The sequence below is a fragment of the Acomys minous genome (assembly GCF_964271855.1).
Source record: "Acomys minous genome assembly, chromosome: 12".
NCBI classification, from domain to species: Eukaryota; Metazoa; Chordata; class Mammalia; order Rodentia; family Muridae; genus Acomys; species Acomys minous.
The window spans coordinates 97,943,788-97,960,601 of NC_140493.1; the positions used below are offsets into that span (position 1 = coordinate 97,943,788).

Sequence of the window (16,814 nt, forward strand, 5' to 3'; positions counted from 1 at the left end):
AAGAAGATTTTTTAAATGACTGTTGCAGAGAATAACTTGAACTTTTGATAACTAACACTGAAAAGCTTAGTTGGTAATAATTCCAGTCATCTGTAAACTAATCAATTTAACTTTATTCTTTTCTTTCATGAGTGAAGTCGTTCTTATTAATGCTTGTTTGTTTCATGTCTATTGGCATTTGAATTGTGCCCCTGGCACCAAGTGAATCCCAGGAAGTCTTATTCGGCACTTAGCTCTAAGGGAGCCTTTGGAGTACTTAAAAAGGTTTCCCTTCTATGGAGTGCACACTTCAAAACTGAGTCTACATGTGGGAGTTTTCCATCTCAGACAGAAAATAAATTATTATTTTTTTGGCTTTTTCTAACCTTATGGTAACCTGTGATATAAGCTCTTTCTTCCAACTTACTTTCTGACTTAAAATAATTCCAAACTAAGCCATCGTGTGCCCATACACAGCACCCAGGCATCGCTGCTCTCCTGTAGCACAAGCTTGGACAAGTTTGATATTCTTATTTTAAGGTGAATACAAAAAATCCAGTGCAGCTTCTTGGCAGTGGGAGTCACTAAAATACTCCCAGGTCTAAAAAATGAGGTAATTATTGTAGAACAAGTTGTTCTCTCAGCAGAAATTCCCCCAGGAAATTTTTTTCACCTAGCTTCCTACCACCTTACATTGTATGAGTTCTTTACCCATCATGCATCCTGTACACTACAGGTCCAGCCACATGGGCGATGGCCACCTCCAAACCAGACATCATGATCATCCTGTTGAGCAAGCTGATGGAAGAGGGGGACATGTTTTATAAGGTGAGGGCGGGGGGAACTGTTTTCCACGCGTAGACCCTTGACAGTTTGACAGTGCTCATTCTTGTCTACGGAGCCAAAGGTAGAAGCAATCCTGGTCCTGAGTTGCCTGCCTTCCTGACAACAGAGCAAAAACAGCGTGCACATGCTGGTCACTTACACTTTGGTAATAGATTTTATGTGGACTCTTCTAAGTGGGCAATTAAAAGCAAAATTATACAATCTATGTATTACCATTTTTATTGATCTTAGTTTTTAAATGTGGTAGCCACACCTGTAATCTCAGCACTTTAGAGGTGAAGGCGGGGAAGATCAGGAACTTAGGAGCTCTTTGGCTATAGAAGGGCTCCCTGGGGGCAGTTCTTAGTAATGATAGTATTTTAATAAGATATATATGTTAAAATCACTTGCTGACAGTCTTTAAGAAATAGATATCCTTAATAAACACTTGGCCAGAAGGAAGTTCTTGGGGTTCCATGTCAATCAGCATACGGTGTTTCAGTTCACTGGATCACCCCTGAAGGTAAAAAAAACTCCAACCCGGCTTTTAGCAGCAGATACCCTCGAGACATTACAGATCTAAAAGATGAAAATATGATTGTAAAGCCCGTTGTGTTAGGCCCTAAGGAGAATTCTAGTTCCTTGATCCTATACTCTTAGAGTACATCATGATAATCATGGCTTTTAGGAAGTCTGAGCCTCGCTCCAAACTAGATCACATAAAAGCACATAAATTCAAAGGTCTTCATTACTGTAGCCATCATACTTATTGACCTTTATTTCACTCTCAAGAATCTAAGCCTTGGTCACAAGATAATTTCTGCTATCTCAGGGCAAGGATTCATGCCTCCTAATGTAAATAGGCAGAGCTATTATTAATCACACCCAAAATTCTACCTTGGAAGACTCTGTACTTCTCCTAATTAAAAGATGGTGAAAGGTAAATACAATGATGCTACCTAGAGAGTTGCAGCTACACAGAAGAAATGCGGAAAAGAGCTCCCACACATATCTGTTTGCACTTTATATACAGCCTTTCAGATGCAAAGTGTAAAAAGAGTTCAGAGTTTTCTGCAGCAAGATCCCAAAGTTGGTCAGACTTATTTCATCTTGGGGAAATGTCTCCACAGCGTGAGAATCACACATTTCAAGGGTCTCTTCTTGCTACCACCTTAGCTCATGCCTGATCACAAATAGGGGGATAAATTGGCACAGTTTCCTACCATCATGCCAGAGAAGCCACAGCTAGACCTTCTTAGGTCCTGCATGCCTCCTGAGGAAGAGAATTCTCTCTGCTGTAGGACAGCAAGCAGAGCATCAAAGAGGAGCCACATAAACCAGAACCTAGGGAGAAGCACTGACTCTGGAGTGTTGGGTTCAGGAAGTTTTGTGTCCCAAGGAGAGCAGTTCAAGAAAAGAAGGAAGTTCCCAATGAGCAAGATCAGCCCTTGAGACTAGTTCAGAAGCTGTTAGGTCCATTTGCCACAATTTTGTTTCTCTGGTTGTGATTTTAGACACTTACCCCTTCCCTTCCTTGACATGTGAGTCCCATAGAGAAGACTAGACTTCACCTCTCAGCTCCAAGGAAGCAGTAGACAGTGACCCATAACAGCCGCTAAGAGAAGGCAGGGTTAGGGACCAGCTCTTCTCAGCCACTCCCCAAACCAACACTGTGCTCTTCGTTTGTACCCCATTAGAAAGGTAAAGTAAAGGAAGCTGCCCAGCGCTACCAGTATGCTCTGAAGAAATTCCCTAGAGAAGGGTTTGGTGAGGACTTGAAAACCTTCCGGGAGCTAAAAGTGTCTCTCCTCCTCAACCTCTCTCGATGTCGCAGGAAAATGAACGTAAGTCCCTCTAATCCCACTCTTTCTGCAGTGCTGGAATTGGAGAGTTCTTGCCACTCACTAGCTTATACTGAGCCCTAAAAGCCTCTGTGCCCCCATTTGGAACTTGGTTGTCCTTCACAGAACACTGACATCTGCAAGTTGAAACAAGCTCACACTGAATACACATTTCTCAAGCTGTAGAAAAGCTAGTTCTGTGAGCAGTTTGTGGCATTCTGCATTTTCATAATCCTCACTGAAGTGACTGGAACACTGTTGCCACCACACACAGTCCAGTCAGTTCTTGCCAGAACTGCAGCTGCAGTGACATCTAGATTGCAGTCACTGTCCTTCCAGTGTGCTCCCTAGTCATCTGACCGAGGGTTGGGTTGAGGCCTCGGGGCGATGGACTTGAAGGGTTCTCCAAGGCCATTCTTGAGCTCTTCGGCTCTTCCCTCACCTCTGTATTCCAGTATGGCCTGTCCCTTCTTGCTCAGATGAAATGCTAAAATTCCTTCTGGCCATCCGTCACCTCCCTAGTTGTCCTTGGTTCTTCTCAATCCTTTGCAGGTGTAGTTTAAGCCACTGTCATGCAGACACTCCTGAGCTGAGTAAACTCTCAGACACAGGAAATGCTTAGCATCATGGCAGAGTCACTGGCATTTCACAGTTCTATCCTAGGAGATAGAAGTAACCCAAACCAAGTAGGAAGTTTTGGTCAGTGAGAGACTCAGCTGTCCAGAAAGAAGGTTCTGGCTGCCCTGGAAAAGGATCTGCCTTAAAGTCCAGAAAGACTTACGTATATAGCTTTGCATCATTGATTCCAGCCCTGAAGCCTGACAGTGAAAGAGCCGTGGGATGGACATGGCCCCCTCAGAGGACACAGTTGTGTCTTCAGAGGCAGAAAGGAGTGGAGACATGGAGAGAGTGTGGAGGTGCAAGTGCAGAAGGTGTTGGGGCAAGATAGTAAAGTCCTGCCTGAGGCTTCTCCTGTGAAAAAATACAGTCAGTCCCAACGTTCTCTGTGGCCCTCCCCTGAGAATGAAGGGAAGCGAAGCGGTGTGTGCCAGTCTGCTGGCTTTTTTCCCCTGGCAGTTAATTGGTTATTTAAGGTATGCTCTGGTGTATAGCTCAGTGATGAGAGTTCTTGCTTAGCATGCACCAGACCTTCAGGTAGGTCTCCAGCACCAGGAAGAAGAGTTGTTCCACTCCTATTCCTAGAAACAATGGCTGTCTCTCGGGTAAGTGTAGGGAGAGGTAGAAAACAGGAGGGACAGAACAGAGCTGATGCCAGGCTGCTCCCTGAGCCAACACTGTGCTAAGTGCCAGATGTCTCTGCACGTGGGGAGACAGTCTTATGAACACTTCCCTGTGCCTCGGGACCTACTCTACCCTGTCTGCTGCCTTAGGAACTGTGAGTGCGGTCATGCTCTACCATGGCTTTGGCATTTACAGAAGAGAAAAGCCTAAGCCAAGCATGGTGGCATGTGTCTGTAATGCCAGTACTTTTGAGGCAGAAGCAGAAAAACTGAAGGCTCTAGGCTAGCTTGGGGCACAGAACAAGACCATATTTCAAAAATAGAACCATATCCAGTGAAGACTAAAATCTTTCACTTTAGCTTATTATTTAAGTAAACCTTAAAGACCACAGGCTCTGCTGGCTCAGTATTGTGTGCCTCAACCCTATTCCTGAGGATTATCATGGTAGCACCAGTAACCCTGAAACCATGCTTCTCCAGGACAGCTCAGAATCCAGACACACCCAGAGTCTGCTTGTTTCTTTATCGCTCTCTTTTTAATTTTAAGTGTTTCTGAGTAAGGAATCAAACAGGAGAAGGAACAAGCCAGAGAAGCATCTATGAAATACAAAGTACAATTTATGGGGCACCTACTATATGTCCAGTGTACACAGCACTTAAATGTTACATTATGCTTAGGCTTACCTCTGAAACTGTGGGTGTGAAAAATGTTCAACCCACTTGAGACAGAATGGACCAGAGAACTGCACCTGGCTGGCCGGCACCCCATGCCCTCTCGGCTCCAGTCAGTGCTCTTTGCTTGAGTTTGTGGGGCACATTCTCAGGAAGCTACCGTCTTGTGAGCACAGTAGCAAGGAGAACCAGCAGAGTGAGTGCCACCTGAGGTGTCTGTCTCCTCAGGTGTGGGGAGTTTGGGTTTCAGGCTGTAGGATCCTCACTGTAGCAGGCTGACATTCAGCTTCTGAGCTATAAAGAACTGCTAGAAAGTTAGGGACCAAACTCAAAAGTGGTTTAATACTTTCGACAAGTAAAGTTCAGTTAGTGGTTTCAGAGACACACAGCAGAAGGCAGAGGGCCACATGGGTAGAGCCATGCCAGGCATGTTAGGAACCCCAGGCATTCTACTGGCAAGTGTCAAAGGGTTGTACATAAAATTTGTCTTATTCCCAAGTTGTCTTTTTTTGTGTGTTCCTTCAATGACTCATCTGCACACCTATTGTAATGACAGGATTTTGGAATGGCGGAGGAATTTGCTACTAAGGCCCTGGAGCTGAAACCGAAATCTTATGAAGCTTACTATGCGAGAGCAAGGGCAAAACGCAGCAGCAGGTGAGGCAAGGGAGGGTGAGAAACAGTAGTGTCTGAGGATGTGGCTAAGGCGATGGAGGCCACCCGGGGTGTGCATACCTAGTGTGCCTGCCCTTGCCAGCTCTCGGGGCCAGCTCTACACAGGGCACGGCTCACAGTCGGCACTTCTCCTAGGCACTGTAGGAGAAAAATAAAATAGAAAATGGCACTTTGTTCCAGGAAGCCTATGTCACGTCTCAGTCACTTTTCAGCCCCAAGCCTATGGCATAAAGAGATAATGATGAGGCAAAGAGGAGGCCACTTAAGCCAGACGCCCATGTGCCTTCTCAACAGGAAGAACGGACAGTCACTAACACAGACTCTTCCTTTCCTACAGAACTCCCCAGATTATTTAGTCCCCCATAGAGGGTTCTCCTAAGTCTGATGGCATTGGCTGTCCTCACTTACACACACACACACACACACACACACACACACACACACACACACACACACACACACGACAGACAGACAGACAGAGGTCCTGCTGCCAGCACTGAGATGGCACCATTCCTTGTGCTCATCTGCTGTGCTTTGGCCACTGAGTAAGAAAGCCTCCAGAAGGATCATTGTCCAGCACCCAGCCTTCTCCCATGCATGAGAAGGAACTGTCTGAGATCTGTGGCTGACCCAGGCGGACATGTCTACAAAAACCAAACCGAGGCTAGTGACACTGAAAGCAGTGGCCTAGCTAAAGGCATGGTGTTTTTTATAGAAAGCCAGCTGTTAAATCCTTCCCTTCTGGGATTGTTCTTTTGCCACAAGGTGAGTTGTCCACTTTCCAGGTAGTTTCCATTGGGAGGAGAGGAATATCTCCACGGTTCTTTCCCTCATTTGAAAATGAGAGTCTTGGAGTAAGCTCTGCTCCACTCAGTCACCTAGTCAGCAAACTGATTCCTGTGGGCTATGACCTAGCAAAAAGACACCCTGTGCTGCTAGGTGATGAGGAACAGGAATGGAAGGCAGACTTCACACCTAGGATGTAAGAGGCCTGAAGTTTAGACCAAATATTGAGAATATTTTTTAAATTCCACAGGCATGGTAGTACATGCATTTAGTCCCAGCACTCGGGAGGCAGAGGCAGGTGGATCTCTCTGAGTTCAAGTCTACATAGTAAGTTCCAGGACAGCTAGGGTTGCATGGAGAGACCCTGTCTCAAACCCCTCCCCTCACCAAAAAAAAAAAAAAAAAAAAAAAAAAAAATTACACTGGATCAGCAAGGTTTTTAAACACCACAGTTACTTACTGTTTTGTTCTAAACTGCTTGACAGTGACACTGTAAATGACAACCCTAACCAACCCTCATCCTGCCTAGGCTGCACTTGGGCACTGAGATCTTCCTGAAGGGCCTGTCTGGACTGACATAATGATGACGTTCTCTGTTAACCCCAGAGAGGCCAGAAGGAAGATGAAAGCCAAAATATCTAGGAAATGCTTCTGAACTCTTGTAGTGGAGCAGGCTCCTTGTTTCCTTCTTATAAATCAAACTGAATAGACCCTCTGGAGTCCCACAGATGCCACCTGATGCTGTTCTCTGAGTTGGTGGCCGTGTTCTCAGCTCCTGGTGGTTCCGGTTCGTTCTGAATAACTCCCATTCTTGTGTTTGCATTTGGTTAAGCAGACAGTTTGCAGCAGCCTTGGAGGACCTGAAAGAGGCCATCAAGCTATGTCCAAACAACCGTGAGATCCAGAGGCTTCTGATGCGAGTGGAGGAAGAGTGCAGACAGATGCAGCAGCAGCAGCAGCAGCCACCGCCGCCACCCCAGCAGCCTCAGCAGGACCTCGCAGAGGAAGAAGCAGAGCCTGAGCCCCAGCATGAAGACATATACTCTGTCCAAGACATGTTTGAGGAGGAGTACTTGGAACAGGATGTTGAAAATGTTTCTATCGGCCTCCAAACAGAGGCGCGCCCCAGTCAGGGGCTCCCGGTAATCCAGAGCCCACCCTCCTCTCCAGCCCATCGGGACTCAGCTTACATCTCTAGCTCACCTCTTGGCTCTCATCAGGTTTTTGACTTCCGGTCCAACAGTTCTGTAGGTTCGCCCACTAGACAAGGTTATCAGTCCACCTCGCCTGCTCTGTCTCCGACTCACCAGAACTCCCACTACAGGCCTAGCCCACCACACACTTCCCCAGCTCACCAGGGCGCATCTTACCGCTTCAGCCCACCTCCTGTGGGAGGGCAAGGCAAGGAATACCCCAGCCCTCCCCCTTCCCCTCTCCGTAGAGGCCCTCAGTACAGGGCCAGCCCTCCGGCTGAGAGCATGAGTGTCTATAGGTCCCAGTCTGGCTCCCCTGTGCGCTATCAGCAAGAAACAAATGTGAGTCAGCTTCCTGGCAGACCAAAGTCTCCGCTATCCAAAATGGCCCAGCGGCCCTACCAGATGCCTCAGCTTCCGGTGGCAGTTCCCCAGCAGGGGCTCAGGCTACAGCCTGCCAAAGCCCAGATTGTAAGAAGTAACCAGCCTAGTTCAGCAGTTCACTCAAGCACTGTAATCCCAACAGGAGCCTATGGCCAAGTAGCACATTCAATGGCCAGTAAATACCAGTCTCCACAAGGAGACATGGGAGTAAGTCAGAGCCGACTGGTTTATCAGGGGTCAATAGGGGGGATTGTAGGAGACGGGAGACCTGTACAGCATGTCCAAGCCAGCCTGAGTGCCGGTGCCATCTGTCAGCATGGAGGACTGACCAAGGAAGACCTGCCACAGCGACCCTCCTCTGCTTACCGAGGTGGCATGAGGTACAGCCAGACACCACAGATTGGGCGTAGCCAGTCAGCATCCTATTACCCAGTCTGTCACTCAAAACTAGATCTGGAGCGTTCCTCCAGCCAGCTGGGCTCCCCTGATGTGTCACATTTAATCAGAAGACCTATCAGTGTCAACCCTAATGAAATTAAGCCCCACCCACCAACCCCCAGGCCGCTGCTGCACTCACAGAGTGTAGGCCTACGCTTTTCTCCGTCCAGCAATAGCATCTCGTCCACCTCCAACCTGACCCCCACCTTCCGGCCTTCTTCTTCAATTCAGCAAATGGAGATCCCACTGAAACCGGCATATGATAGGTCATGTGACGAGCTATCGCCAGTCTCTCCCACTCAGGGAGGTTACCCCAGTGAGCCCACCCGATCCAGGACCACACCATTCATGGGGATCATAGATAAAACAGCCCGGACTCAACAGTACCCCCACCTTCACCAGCAGAATCGGACCTGGGCAGTCTCATCAGTGGATACCGTTCTCAGTCCCACGTCTCCAGGCAACCTGCCTCAGCCTGAGTCCTTTAGTCCACCATCATCCATCAGCAACATTGCCTTTTATAACAAAACCAACAATGCACAGAATGGCCATTTGCTGGAGGACGATTATTACAGCCCCCATGGGATGCTGGCTAACGGGTCCCGTGGAGACCTCTTGGAAAGAGTCAGCCAGGCCTCCTCCTATCCTGATGTGAAGGTGGCCCGGACCCTACCCGTGGCTCAGGCATACCAGGACAACCTGTACAGGCAATTGTCTCGGGACTCTCGACAGGGGCAGACATCGCCTATCAAACCAAAGAGACCATTTGTGGAGTCTAATGTTTAAGAGACATTTGTTGGAGTGAGACCCGTATGTTTTCACTGCACATTTTCAGGCTTGGTTTCCACATCTGAGGCAGTTCTCTGGCTTAATTTCTCACGTAGTTTCTGTGTGGTGTTCAGAGGTGACAGCCCACATGTTGAAATCCTTTGCATGCAGCTGACTGGCAGGCTGGCCTCTGGGGAGCCAGGACTTCAGTTTCTCGGGTCTGTGCCCTAACCACATGCTTTCTCCCTCTCTTCCAATGCCAACGAGGAGATTTTGTGCTGTGAGCTTTAACCAGGGAGATCAGACACACTGGTCAGCCTTTTCCAGGAGACAATCGCTTTCACTGATGTTCTTGTTGTGTGAATGTCTTTTTCCTTTTTAAAAGAGTAAGATGTTCTGGTTTGTTTTCTCCTAGAGACTTTAAGACGTGTGTGATGCCTCTCTGTCCTTGCACTCTTACTCAGTGTTACACATGCCGCACCGCTGCCCCCCACCCCAACCTTGTGCATTCCTGTGCCATGGTCTCCTCCCCAGACTCCAAGCTCCCAGCAGGCAACAAGTCTAGAATCTCCATTTACTTTACTGCTGGTCTTCCCCTGGGACAAAGGAGTCTAGAGGAGAGTGAAAAAGAAAGAAAGCTGCTAAATTGGAAGAAAAGCCCACTATAATAATCTGAAATGTTACCATGTTGGTTTCCCAAGAAGGGTTTGGGGAACATTTAATAAACATCCAGCCCTTTAAATACGTTGGCCAGCCAAGGAAGTTCCAGGGAGACCTGTGGGTGTCTTTAAAGCACTCACCAAGAGTTAGTCTCTAGGCTTTCACCAACAATTAGCCACTAAAAGCTCCTGATTTCCCAGTGCTCAAGGAGGGAGTAGGTACAGAGAAAGGGGCCTTGGGGGCGGGGCGGGTGGGGGAGACTGCTCTTGCTTGTCCCTGAGAGAAACCTGTTTTGAAGAAGTGTGCTTTCTGATCCCAAAACACTGAGCTGACTTATGAGGTCTGCCTGGTGCAGTAACCCTGTTAGCTGCGTTCTCTCTCAGCTGGAGCCAACAGCACCCAGCTGACCCTCACTGTCTCAACCTGGATGGTGTTGGGAAGAAATGTGTTCTTCCAGAACCTGCTTAGATCCTCTCGGGACTGAAAGACCCCAGGCTTTCCTCCCAGGCCAGTACATTCCATGTCAACTGTTAATTAATTCCATTTTAAGGCCTCTGGCTTCATTATTCACTGTTAAGGGAGTTGTCTCTTTTATCTAGGAGAGTTGAGGGGTAATCTTTGTTGGAGATGCCTTTGAGCCCCGGGGTAGGGCCATGAGATTGATAGCAGGCCTTTTCCTCCATCAGTGTCTACACATCTTCTAGGTTTTGTGGATGTTTGCCAACCTGACTGAAAAAGCTGAGAGATCTATGGTTTAGGCAGTGAGAATGTAGGAACCAAAGCTGTAGCACAGTCCTGTCCTTGGCTGCATGTCAGCTCTTAAAACCAAGCAACTCAGCCCAGCGAACTAACCAGGGGTGTTGGCTACTTTGTTCTTAGGGAGCATCTTACTGTTAGTAATGGGCTGCAGGAAGGACAATTTCTTGAACAAAGTCCAGCTGTGACCTATCTGGAATACAGGTTCTCTGATAGGATCTGTAAGACATGCAGAGCTAAAATAGATCAGCGCTCATCTCTGTAAGCAGGACAGTTTTTACTCTGATAGGAAGAACTGCCCCACTTTCCTAGAGTAGGATGGGCACCAATGGTTTCTCCTGCCTGTTCATCCGCCTGTTTCTCCATCTCCCCATCTGGAAGAAGTTTATAGCTGTGGGATCAGCCTGTGGCTGGGAGCAGCAGTCCCTTGCCTCCCTGTGTGGCCTGGACTCCACTCTGTTGGATTCCCCATGGTGTTTTATCTGAGCCACCTCTGAGGGAGCCACTGAAATAGAAAAGTGCTCCTCCCTGCTCGAAAAGCCACATTTCCCTTACCTGGCCAGGTGTGTTAGAATGCCATGCAGTCCTAAGAATACATCTTAGCTGACACTTTTCCCCAGGGTCCCTAATTTCCCCAGGAAAAGCAAGAGTTAGTGTCTCTATCCCTGCCTGAAATGTCAAAGTCAAACCACAGTGATTTCCTAGCATCATAAGAGAGTGCATGCCACTCCTGGGCACAAGTGGGCTCTGACTAGAAAACACCAACAGGAGCTTCTATAGGCGGGAGACAAAGGTCTTCCTGGATGCAGACTGGCTGCCCTGCTACTTCACTGCCATGGTTGATCTCAGTACTGTATTTTAAACGTGCCCTCCTTCCCAGCAGTGAACGTTTGCCAGGCACATCTAGCTTCAAGATGGAAGAAAATTTTTAAATTAAACTGGCAAATTCTGCACACTCACTTCACACCACCCTTGAGTAGTGACAGGTGACAAACTTCAGCTTGTAGGTTTCTCACCAAAACGTGTCCCTTTGCCCAAAATTCTTGCACTAGTGGGTTCCCATCGCATCATGTCTATAAATGGGCGCACTTTACTGTTGGAATTTGTAACTCTGATGAATACTGGATATTTACATGTGAGTAATGTCTTCATTAGAAATTAGCAGAGTCACTCTTGTCTCTAGTGTGTTTTTCAAGGGAAAAAAAAGGAAAGAAATCAAGCAGTGGATCACAGCATTTATAGCACAAGAAATAACTGTTGTATATAAGCCTCAAAGATTAAGAATTTTTAAACACAAGAAAATAATTGCAGTGATTTTAAAGTGCTTTTCCAGCAATTTTCTTAGGGACTCCTGAGACATGGTTCATTTATTTACTGGATCAGTAAGGCACACAAGTAACAATTAAAATTAATGTTTATTTACAAAGTAAAGGGAAAACCTGTGTAACATGAGAATTTGGCATGGACAAAATAGAGATCATTTTGTATCTGCTGTTGTGTCTGTCCAGGTTGCAGACGTGCACTGTTAAAGCCCCAGGTTAATAGAGCACCGTCCCCCCGTTCCTCTCCCGGGCACCCCTTTCTAGATGTGTTGAACTTAAACCCGATGGCTCAGGAAAACTCCACTAATTAGGATCGTGTACAGTAATCCCAGGTTGTTGTCCAGATATCCAAGTTTGCTGGTTTTAGTTAAGCCTGGATTATCACTTTTCCTAAATTATTATAAACAGAACAGCTTAGAGAAAGGTGTTCTCTGCCCTTATATTGTATAGTAGTTTATGATCCCCTCTAAATATTGGTATTTTTATATTCCAGAGATATACCCAATAGAAAAAATTTAAGCCAGTATCTAATTTAATATCCATAAGTATTTTTCCTTAGAGTTTAGTCATATGCAGTGGGATATGTGGGTGTCACGTGTGCTTCACCATACTCTACCACTAGATGTCACTGTGGCTCTGCATCATACTTACCTGGTTACAAAGAATGGCTTCGCGGAGCTGCTGCCAGTGCCACAGGCAGGCCATAGACTGGAGGTTCAGGAAGAAGAGCATAAAGGTCTGGAGGGGTCCTCGTGCATCCGTGCCACCTATGGCAGGACAGAATGAACACCATCTACTTAGGTTAAATCGAGCTCCCTGTCTCTGGTTCATGAGTAAGTAGAGGAGCATCCCTCCCCATGAGCACCTTCCTCTCAGTTCCGCTCCAACTTTTTTAACTCCAGAAGTATCATGGTTGGGTGGTTTGATTAAAGATAGTTATTTTTCTACTGCAGAAATGCCTTGGACAAAACCAGTTGCTCACCGAATCTTTGCCACACAATGGAACAGGCTACCCTGGTGGCAGGATATGCTGCCTCCGTGCCCATCTCCTGTTGCGCCTCCCCCGTGCTCAGCAGCCCCACCCACTCTGCCTGTCTGCTCTGGGCTGCCCAGTTCTCAAGAAGCAGTCTGCTGCCGCCTTTACTCCGAGGCATACTGCCCTGCTGCGTGCTTGTTGAAAGGTGTGACTTCTTTTCCTCTGGGAATTCCAGACTGACCATCTACCATGACTAACAATGAACCAAGGGCTTAGGGGTAAGAGCTACCTACAAAGACGCGTCATGGAAACCTTCACCATGCAATGCCTTGAACTCAGCTCTGGCTGCTCCCAAGAAAAGGTGGCTGGCTAGGGGCCTGGACACAAGCACAACGGGGCTGGTGGAGCCACTGTGCAGAGCTACTTGAATATTCACTGGGTCTTCATCAACTCCTTTTGTAACACAGACCACTCAAGGGCTGAAGTGTTGGTAACCTTCATTTTGGTGTCCAATGCCTCACAGCGGCTGAGCCACCCTGAGATGCTTGTGGCCACACGATGGCCTCAGTCAGAGCTTTGAAAGTCAGTACCAAATGAACGTATAATTGGACACCAAAAATCAAGTGTTACTCTCATGTTTCCTCACCTGTCATCTCATTTCTTCCTGCTGGCTGTGATCCCTACACTAACTGACAGTCAGGCTGCACGCAGACGCCAGCCAGCACCAGCTCCTGGTTTCAGGTAGACCTGCTCCGTGGGAAGGACGTGGCCTCGCTGCTTTGTTTCTATAGCACTTGATGGCTGGGTTTTCCCTTTGCTAGTCACTAACCATAAAATCTGGCTAGGACTCGACTCACTCCCTCAGTCCCCAGGACCAGACAGCGTTAATTCTGGAGAATTCAGTACTTGAATGTACCTGCCTTACTGTGTACCCATTCACTGGGGGAGGGGGCTTAGCGATGTCGGCTCTAGATACCCACTTCATTCACAGTCATTTTGGAAATCCTGTAAGTTATACTTCCTGTCGTGGTTTCTTTCATTTTATTTTGTTTGACATTTGGCTGATTCCTGCTGAGTTGGGCCAGTTCCTGTGGGGCTCAGGGCAGGTGCCATTCTCAGGCACGGCCTCCCTTCCATCTAGCGCAGCATCTGTCTCTCTGTTCCGTCTCCTCCAAATCCAAGATGATTTTAATTAGTACAGACATGTACAGTCTACAATTAAAGAGTGATTTGTACTAATATGATTTTGATTATTCCTCTTTGCTGTCCTTTCAAGACACTTGCTGGAAAAAGCTTTAATGCACTTAGTTTTCCTTTCGGTTTTCTATAACTCAGATGTAAAGGACTTTCTCTGTACAGTATATTATCCAATGCATGTTTGTTCTCTACCCTGATATATTGAACACCACACAGTCGTGAACTTGTGCAGTGGGGATGCCCCACACCCAGCGGAGGCCTTCAGCCCCGTGTATAAGGAAGACATTTTCTTTACTGTACTTGCTTGAACAGTTTTATTGTCTGTGAGCTGTGTGAGATAGATGTGAACAGTTCAAATGAATGCATTTTCCTGCCCCATGTATACAGAGCGTCATCTGTACAATGAACTGTATGTATGAAAGCAAATGTACTTATTTATAAATGGTCAACACTTGGAGAAACCTGGTCTCCGGTGCTTTTCTCCTTCTTGCTCTGTCCCGGGAACTGACTTCCAAGCTCACCCCTAACTGGAATGGCAGTGCTGAGGGTGCCGCCCCATGGAGAACTACCTCTAAGGTGATTCCTGATGACTCCTTTGCTCTGCTGGGAGAGACTCAGAGTCATGACTTCCGACATCTGTTCACCAACGGTGGGTATCTCCTCTGAGGTGGACACTGATAGCACTTGAGGGGGCTGTTGGCCCCTTGATAGTTGTAGGACCCCAGTGAAGGCAGCTATGTGTAGAGGGAAAAGGGCCTTTTCTTCAGTAGCAGCCACATGGGAGCACTGTACTCTCGTCACTTTGTTTTGCTTGTTTGGAATGAGGTCTCACTGTTCTCTCTGGCCATGAACTCCTGGGCTCAAATGAGCCTTTTGCCGCAATTTTGGTAGCTGAAGCTCGCCCCAACACCATCACTTTGCCAACATTCAAGTTTGCAGTATGCTGCCAGCCTGGCTATTGTGTTTAGAGGTGCTAAGTCCAAGGATGGGGTACAGCCTGTGCTGTAGGTCAGAGACTAGCTTGTCGAGCTGGAGAGCCTTGGCTATACTATACTTTTTCTCCAGCAATTGGTCTGCATGTCTCCGGTTGTAGACTAGGGGCTTGAGTGCTGCACTGAGACCAGAAAGCTCACTGCGTCCTAAAACTCTCAGTACCGTTAAGTGGGGTGAGCCCTGAGCTCACTCCTCTATCACTGAACCTCTTTGTCTACTTGAGAGACAAGCAAGGAGGGGGACTTTTCTCCAGACACCAGACTATGCTAAACAGAATCCTGCTGGCATCTAGGTGCACTTTCCAAACATCTAAAATCTGAGAAAGTAGGAAAACTCCCACTCAGGCACAGCCAGCTAGCCTGCATGCCAGAATCACCTTCAAGGATTCTAGAAGGACCCACATACTAGGTCTGAAAAAGTTTGCTTCATTAACAACTAAAAAATAAACCGAGAATGGTGGCAGACACTTTTAATCCCAGCACTCAGGACGCAGAGGCAGGCAGATCTCTGTGAGATTCTACAAAGAGTTCCAGGACAGCCAGGGCTGTCTCAAAACAAACAATACAAAACAAAAAATTTAAAGGAAAAGAACATAGTTTGCAAAACCCCAACTTTGCATCGAAAGAATAGAACAAGGTACAGTTTAGAAAAAAGTAATTTTTTTTTTTCGAGACAGGGTTTCTCTGTGTAGCCTTGGCTCCTGGCTCCTGGACTCACTTTGTAGACCAGGCCAGCCTCAAACTCACAGCGATCCACCTGCCTCTGCCTCCCAAGTTCTGGGATTAAAGGCGTGCGCCACCATGCCCCACTAAAAAAGTAATTCTTAAAAGAATTTGTCCAGATAAAAAGCCCCTCAGTGAAGCAGTGAGCAGCAGATATCTTCACAGGATCTTGTTCCTTGTAGCTTTGCCCCTTGCTAGCTGCCTTCTCATAACCATGTGGTTAGGTGCTCCCGTGTGCTGGCCTGTGAGAGAGCCCTACTCCTCCATTGGGCTAGGAAAAGTCAGGCAGAATCCAGCCTAAAAAAGCAAGCCAGGGGATCATGGAGCCCCTGAGGACTCAGCCATTGTGTTCCCTGGAGCAAGACAATAAAACCAGGCCTGGAAGGCCCAGGTGAAAGGGCCAAAAGAAAGGGCCTGGAGTCTGTTCTCTCATCTGGGTGGGACTTTACTCAGAGACGGAGCTAAGGACTTGATACACAGCCCCAAGAGCTCCTCAATCAAAGCATTACTGGTCTTCTGAAGCAAGGCTTCCGTGTGTGAAGCCTTGTTTGCTTAAAAGTATTTAAAGCACATGGCTTGAAACATCACAGGCTGCTTCATCAAACACAGGCCTGCTAGAGGGGGATTAAGAGTTCACTTCCACAGCCTCCAAACTTGCTTCTTCGGGTCTTTCCCAGCCCTCTAGAGGCAGCATGGCTCCCTCAGAGACCTACCCCAAGAGTGCCTACCCAACAGTTAACTAAGGCCACCTTGTGCGAATGAAACAACGAGCTTCTGAGGAGCTACGAAGACATCTGCAGAGCTCAGTGCTTCAGGACGAGTGGTTCTTTGAAAACAGTTTTTTGGCCAGGCGTGGTGGGCCTTTAATCCCAGTACTCGAGAAGCAGAGGCAGGTGGATTGCTGTGAGTTTGAGGCCAGCCTGGTCTACAAAGTGAGTCCAGGACAGCCAAGACTACACAGAGAAACCCTGTCTCAAAAAAAAAAGAAAAAAAAAAGAAAGAAAGAGAAAAGAACTCCCTCAAAAAATAAATAAATAAAAACAAAATAAAAAGGTTTTACTTACTGAGAATATCATACCTACCACCCCGTCCCTCCTGAATCCTCCCAGACCTCTCCCATAGCTCCTTCCCAACTTAAATGTTTATTAATCCATTGAATCCAGTTCCTGCTGCAAGTACGTTCTGGGTATAAGGCCCCTTGTTAGAGAAAGAGCCACCTACCAAGGGCCACATGCCAAAGGAAATGACTGTCATTCCCACAGAAGCCATCAGTTGCCATGGCTAGCGGGAGTTGGACCTCATCAGCCCCTCCTTCCTCCTCCCCTCCCTCCTTCTCCTTCCCCTCCCTCCTTCCCCCTGCTCCTCCCACCTTCCTCCTGCTCCTCC

At 47.4% G+C, this 16,814-nt stretch overlaps 1 protein-coding gene across 12 annotated transcripts in view; it reads left to right on the top strand.

Annotated features, from left to right (window-relative positions):
- Positions 1-14,174, top strand: part of TANC2 (tetratricopeptide repeat, ankyrin repeat and coiled-coil containing 2) — a gene marked incomplete at its 3' end in the record, with an annotated part of 287,236 nt that extends 273,062 nt beyond the window's left edge. For 7 of the 12 annotated variants that reach the window (XM_084748481.1, XM_084748489.1, XM_084748486.1 and 4 more), the window contains 4 exons: positions 716-807; positions 2,502-2,648; positions 5,115-5,215; positions 6,852-14,174. In XM_084748481.1, coding sequence (XP_084604607.1) covers positions 716-807; positions 2,502-2,648; positions 5,115-5,215; positions 6,852-8,820 — 2,309 coding nt within the window. Of the gene's footprint in view, positions 1-715; positions 808-2,501; positions 2,649-5,114; positions 5,220-6,851 lie in introns of those variants that run through there. The other 5 variants (XM_084748485.1, XM_084748492.1, XM_084748487.1 and 2 more) reach the window with 2 other exon arrangements.
- Between the last annotated feature and the right edge of the window lie 2,640 nt (positions 14,175-16,814).